This window comes from Daphnia pulicaria, chromosome 2 (assembly GCF_021234035.1).
Source record: "Daphnia pulicaria isolate SC F1-1A chromosome 2, SC_F0-13Bv2, whole genome shotgun sequence".
NCBI lineage: Eukaryota > Metazoa > Arthropoda > Branchiopoda > Diplostraca > Daphniidae > Daphnia > Daphnia pulicaria.
In genome coordinates, this window is record NC_060914.1 from 3897562 (window position 1) to 3904681 (window position 7120).

General features: G+C 44.0%; 1 protein-coding gene across 1 annotated transcript; it reads right to left on the bottom strand.

The window, feature by feature from the left end:
- Positions 1 to 2364: 2364 nt before the first annotated feature.
- On the bottom strand, positions 2365 to 2858 carry LOC124326933 (piwi-like protein 2). The gene is made up of 3 exons (XM_046785649.1): positions 2811 to 2858; positions 2600 to 2741; positions 2365 to 2539 (listed from the first exon to the last, which is right to left on the bottom strand). The coding sequence occupies exons 1-3, from the start codon at positions 2815 to 2817 to the stop codon at positions 2365 to 2367; spliced, it is 324 nt and encodes a 107-aa protein (XP_046641605.1). The 5' UTR covers positions 2818 to 2858.
- Positions 2859 to 7120: the final 4262 nt, after the last annotated feature.

The following is a 7120-nucleotide window of genomic DNA, read 5'->3' on the forward strand; positions in this document are numbered from 1 at the left end:
ATGCACTGCGTAAATAGGGGTTCTCTAGGAGAATTCGTCCCTATACTATGCGCAAAGCAACGGCTATGCGGAGGCGGCAGTCTGACGCCATGAAAAGATTAATTTTGAAACTCACGCTGTTCTGCACCCTCACATCTGACGACTTTTTGAGATGTATTCTAAAATTCCGGAATATGCCACGCAAAAACGGCATGTCCCATGCGGAAATAGTATTCGGTGTAGATCCTGTTAACCTGTCAAACCTCCTTTTCTCCACACTCCCGAGTACGTCGTCGCGACGCTTCCATCCACCGCATTGACAGCGGGGTAACAAAAGCATCGGACGTCCCACCGGCGCCGGGGCCCACTCCAGTACCGGTTCTACCAAGGCGTAGTAAGAAGATTCGACGACCATGTTGTCCCACATTGCAAGAAGTTGTTCATCTGTAAAGTACAAAAAAAATTTATAATGAATAGCTTATGGAGATGTGAAATTAAAGTTCAACTAACCGGACATTGGTCCCGTTCCAGCTTCTAGTAATTTCTTCAAGAACACTGATTTCCACAGGTTACCGGAAAGGTAATCCTTGGTAGCTTTCTCTATTTTTTTCTTGACGTCGGCACAAGTTCGATTGATGTAGTTACTAAGTCCAGATGTAGGAGAGAAATTCCGAGTGTGCACTTGAAACGGCGTTTTTTCTTCAAAAATTCCATAGCAAACACTGTAAATAGGCAATGGGGATTTGCGTACTTGATCCAAGCAATCTATATGATTAAACAAAACAATGATTTAACGTAGTATGTAAACATGTAATTTTAATTTCTAATTCCTACCTTCTATTATGGTTGCATCCAATCATTGGATATCATTCAATGAACCAATGTTTTGGACAGCTCTTTGTAATCACTTGCTTTTGTTCTGGATCGCTAAGTTTCTTCCACAGTTCTTCCATTCTTCAATTATACTACACAAAGAATCAAGTAAACAAACACAGTAAACAAAAACACACACGCACTGTGTTAAATTCTTGGCAATAACGTGGGGAATCACTTACGCGCTTAGAGTGCCGAATATTTTTGGCGCGAAAAATCTATTCTTTACCATGTTGCCATATTTTTAAATAAATGAATGCGCGGTGTATGTAGAAGCTGTCGACATTTAATTTGCTGTGCGTTTTTGTGTCGCAGACGGGCAATGTTAACTTTTCGTGCGACCCATCGGGAGGACGGTGTGGAAGCATCGTAGGCCAAGGCGAGAGTTCCCAATATAATGTTGTCCGACAGCCCGATGTTCACATCCAGGCCAGTCATCACGTGCTCGACTCTGGTGAACCGATGGTCATTTCAGGCAATCTCGCCTCCAAGACACAATCATCTCACCAAAATGACGACGCTCAGGTAAGGAGAACCACCGATCCACTTTGTTGTTGCGGTTGTGTCTACCTTTTCGAAGAAAGTGCGCTAAAAATCTAAGAGTCCCTTTGCTTATAACTTCAGAAAGTTTGATAGCTATGTAGCCAGGAAATTAACTTTGTGTGCGTGGGGCTGACATGGGCAACGGGCCCAAGTTCAACGGTCCCAGTGCAGGAGCAATAGTCGGATTAGATTTCTTCGTAGGGGTGGGCGAGACCATTGAATAAGGAACCGCGTCAACCATAGCTTAGGTGGATTCCAGCGGCGCGTAGAGTCGAATGAAGGTTGTGAGGAGTGCGAGCGAGACATTATTTGATGAATAAAGGAAGCACTTTGAATTTGTTTATTTGGAACTCTGACGGAGGAGGCGAATAAGGTGAGAGAAAAAGTAAAGAGGAATTTTTGCTTATTTTGTTTGGTTTGGTTTTTCCCCTGCTGTTATCTAAGAAGCAGCTTGTTGGCCGATCAGCAATCAGCAGGCGAGAGTAGAAAGCAGCAGTGACGAGGAGTGGAAGCCGTGACGAATACTAGGGCAGCGAGTAGCAGGCGTTGCTGTACTCGCGGGGCACGGCGTAGTCGTAAACGGTCTTGAGGTGGTGCTGGAATTTGTCGGACCGGGAAAACTCGCGTCCGCACACCAGGTGTGTGGACGACAGAGAGGCAGGAACATAGTATTCGTATTTGTGGTGTCGGTGTCGGTGTCGTATCGGTGTCGTATCCTACAATCATCCAGGGCTAGAATAAACAAATTTATTTTTAACTGCTGGATGTGTAAATGGCGGATTTGATTGATAACTCTTTGAAGGTGCGCAACTAGTGTCCACGGTTGTGCTCCCAACTTGCAGGCAATTTAAGTCATGACTTTGGTAGCCACCGACATTAATCTGCCTTCGGTTCCCTCAATTATTCGACCTGTAATTTCCTGAAAGAGAGAATTATTGGTGAAAAATTTGACAGGATAATTTTGTTTTATTAATAATACCTGTGAGGGGATACCCCTTTCGCAAAAGGTGTATTTTTTATGGCCGAATATGTGTTCGTTCGATTGGTTCGCAACACGCACATGACGATGTCATAGTATCGGTTGGGGGTGTTATCCCGCAAAGCATTGATGTAATCACTGGTTCGATCCATGTCCAGTGGAAAGCTTTTTAAATTAAATCAAAATTTAGTTTTCATTTAATCTTTTTATAGCTGATTAATTTACTAATGAGGTTCCGGCAGGTGAAATCGTTTAGGACCGCCAACTCTTTTCATCATATTAACGAAGGATCGAACTTGACAGTTGAGTTTAGTCGGATAAACGACGATCCATTCCGACATCTTGACAGAACCGCAAATTTTTCTTTCTGTTCGAAATGAATTGGATTTAAAAATTTATTCGAGTTATTCCATAGAAAAATTGAATATTAACTCACTTTGCATTTCACGGCCCCAGTCGCCATCGTATTAATTGTATTCGTTCCCGTGAGAAGGAGCGGCGCTTTTAAAGTTCCGGCCGGACAGGGAACGAGTTTATTGGCGAACTGAAGTCCCCAATTATTCAGCTCCCGTTCAATCTATACAACCGTTTAAACGTTGAATTTTTCGCCCGATTCCCATTTTTGAATTGACTAGTAATTATACCTCCGGAGTTTCGGCCAATCGGCGGCGGAATTTCAGGGGATGTATCAGTACATGCCCACCTCCGAGACGGAAGCGTAGTGGAAGAGATTCAAGCCCCGGATCGACATCTCCTGCAGCGGCTCCGTGTTGTTGGAATTGCTGTTGTTGGAGCCGGTCAGAAGCGTCCAATCGGGAGTGCTCGAGCCTTCCCTCTGAGACGGGCCGGCCGGGTCGTCCAACGAGTCTGCAGACATTAGCGAACGGTCAAGCAAATTGGCGTTGTGACCGTAACCTCTCGGCCGTCCACGGGATCTCCGGTATGCCCTTCCCTAAAATAGCGCGACAAGAATGTGGGAAATGAATATCCGTCCGCACGTTCAAAGGTTCCAGCGGATTAATGTGCGAACCTAATTTCCCACCGCGTCTGCTACTATCAAATTCGCTTTCTTGCGATGGTCCAGCTTGAGGTTCTAAGCCGTCTGGTCGCGTGTCTGGTTCCAGCAGAGATGAAGGTTCGAGTTTCACTATCGAGGTGTTGTTGACGGGACTAGAATTTCGCGACGATGACGCCCCTTTGATGTGGTCGTCTTGAGCCGTGGAGGTAGAATCTATTCCAAGCAGACCCAAAACAAGAAAATAAAATAAAATGGAAAAAGAGAATAGACATCAAAACTCTCGTTTGTTCGGGAAAAAATTGGGAGAGGTCGGCTGGGTTATGTACCGTGAGCGTTATAATTGGTCGGTGCATGAGGGTTGAGAGCAGTGTCGGGCCGTTGTTCGAGACGCCCATGGAGAGAATATCGACGTTCATTTCGTCCATAACTTCAGGGCTAGAGCCTGGAATGTCCTAACTCGAGTTTGATTTCAATCCAACAACATTGTTTAATTTCCTAGCCTAAATATTGTAATAAAAGAAGATTAGTGATGGAAAATGTAAATGAATTATTTTTTAAAAATGTCTAGTTTACCGAATCCGAGGAAGGTTGACGAGTTTGAATAATTCAATTACTAACATTTGTTATATTTACTAAATATTTTTAATTTTTAAAACAGATTAACAAGCTTTTGATGGAATATAAAGAGAAAAGAAATAAAATTGAAGAAATCCTGAAAAAAATCAATCATATTGTGGGTTTTACTCCCTTTGGATGTGTCGCCATGCTAAGCGATCTATTTGCTTTTCAAATGTACAATTCAAATACCATGAACATTACTTTCCGCGAAGTTTACGGGGTATATTCAGTTATCTAATAATCAATTAGTTAGCAATTAACTTTTATTTTATTTTAATTTAGAAAATAACTAAAGAGAGACAGATCTGTTTTGAAAAGTTGGCGCTTGCTAGTGCAATAGATGCTATCTTTAGAAAACAAAAGAAATTTACCGCAATGAAAGAAAAAACCGAAATTGCAGACAGGATACTAGGTATAAGTTTAATAAAAATTAACATAATTAAATTACTGATAAAAATTTATGAATTACAGATGAAATAAGATCATTAATGCCAGATGTTTTCCATACAAATGGACAGGTTGCACATCACCGAATGAATGAACATCCTCCGAAAGCTAAAGAAAAGTGGTGTGAATTCTGTGAAAGACCATTCAATGACCCTTCATATTTGAACAGGCGACTAAAGAAATATCATGCAATGAAATTCGCAAACTCCATATCCAAATACTATTCTATTGCAACAAAATTGGCTACTCCGAAATGTTCTAGCAGCTTTGCGCTTGATGAAAACCACCGTTTTGGGGATTGAGAAATTTGAAGTGTTGCTGGATAACAAATCTCTGGTAATTCATAAATATTTATTTTTTAAATCAAAATTTTTAAGCTATCCGTAATTGTATTATTCGTAGCAAATATTAGAGTTAAACATTGCGAGCAACGACGCGGCGCGCAACGACGCGGCGCGCAACGACGGGGCGCGCAACGACGCGGCGCGCAACGACGCGGCGCGCAACGACGCGGCGCGCAACGACGCGGCGCGCAACGACGCGGCGCGCAACGACGCGGCGCGCAACGACGCGGCGCGCAACGACGCGGCGCGCAACGACGCGGCGCGCAACGACGCGGCGCGCAACGACGCCCAGCGCAACGACGCCCAGCGCAACGACGCCCAGCGCAACGACGCCCAGCGCAACTCATCGGCGCGCAATGATACCCAGCGCAACGAAGCCCAGTGAAACGACGCCCAACGCTACTCGTCGGCTTGAAACGACACCCAGCGAAACGATGCCCAGCGCAACGACACCAAGCGCAACGACGCCCAGTGAAATGACGCCCAGCGCAACTCGTCGGCTTGCAACGACACCCAGCGAAACGATGCCCAGCGCAACGACGCCCAGCTCAACTCGTCGGCGAGCAACGACACCAAGCGCAACGACGCCCACCGAAACGACGCCCAGCGCAACTCGTCGGCTTGCAACGACACCCAGCGAAATGACGCGGCGCGAAACGACGCCCATCGCAACGGCAACCAGCGCAACTCGTCGGCTTGCAACGACACCCAGCGAAACGACGCCCAGCTAAACGACGCGCAGCGCAACGACGCCCAGCGCAACTCATTGGCGCGCAACGACGCCCAGCGCAACTCATCGGCGCGCAATGATACCTTCGCAACGACGCCCAGCGCAACAACGCCCAGCGCAACGACGCCCAGCGCAACTCATCGGCGCGCAATGATACCCATGATATCTCTATTGCATGTTCGTTTACATTGCATTGCATGTTGAGACATAACTTGTTTTGCTCAGTAGGCCTACGAGGATTTCTGCAAATTAATAAAAAAAAATTAACATTTACAAAAAAAGAACGACTACTGCAATTTAAAATTTTTCCAAAATTAACAGATCAAGGGCCTGATGAGGAGGTTACTGAGGAGCTTCTTCAGAAATCATAGATTCACCTACGGTTTCTCTATCCGACTCCAAGTCAGCAAGTGGCAGGACGAAATGAGCTGATGGTGGCACGAGCTGCGAATCCATCAGTTGATTCGCCTGCTCTCCTTCTTGGATTGGTTGAACCAGTGTAGCTGTAGCTGACATTTCAACATCTGATTCTGATGGCTGGTGGACAACCACTATTTGAAGCACGTTTTGTGTAACTGTTACCACCAAACAGGGCTTGCTCGGATCCACTACTCCTTCTCCTTGCATTTCAACCTGTTGTTCTTTCTTACTTCTTCAGACGGCATTTTTCTTGAGTACCCGGACGGATAGGAATAGGATTTTCGGACAATTTCGTACCCAAGTCAGCTTCTTGCTCGTCCAAGGCCATTACTGCTCTCAAGGAAGCTTCACCCTCATTCAAAACGATTGCCGCATCTTCAACTGTGAATGCCGAAGCTTCAAGTGAGGCCATCGCAGAATGTGTTGTGATTGCCGAAGATTCATTGAATGTTTTCAAAGCTTCAATGGATGCTGGCGTTTGATGCATTTTCGCTTTCCTCTCAGTGTCCAGACTAGAGGGATCTTGGCGTGGTTTTCCGGAAGCCATTACTGCTGGAGATTAACCTATAAACCAAATTGGTAAATATCAGAACACAGTTACATTAAACAACGAGTACCTAATATTAAGCAAGCCCCTTTAAGTCTGACTGTTTTCCAAAAACTCAAGACGTCAAGAGCAAAAATAAGAATTTACTTGTCGTTCTTTTTCACCAACACTAATCATGAACAAAAAAAACGAAAAAAGCATATGATAACATCGACTAACTTTTTCAATCTTTTCTAATTTAATTCTCTATTAATATACTTTCATTTACTAATGTTAGTGACCATATAATGATTACACTGTTAACTGTTAATCATAGTTTAATATTACAGCCCGATTTCTGCAGCTAATACTGACCAAATCGAAGGTAATATAATCAAGAAGTAAATATTTGAAACAATACATTTTCCTTTGGTCGATTAGGACTTTGGAATCTAGAAAAAAGAAGTTTGCCTGATACTAATAGAAAACAATTTTTGCTGGGTATCTTGCCTCCTTTATGTTAGATATTAAGTGGAAAAATTGCCAAATGCTAAGCGTGAAAAAGTGAGCACTGTAATTATTTTTATAACTCTAAGGAAGGCTTGTAAAAAGGAATGAGTTGAGATTAGGTTATTGCGGGAGA

Excerpts from the sequence above, each read along its gene's own strand:
- LOC124326933 (XM_046785649.1), bottom strand. Across the intron at positions 2,540-2,599 it reads CACCTGCCGGAACCTCATTA|CTTTCCACTGGACATGGATC; the intron begins GTAAATTAATCA and ends TAATTTAAAAAG.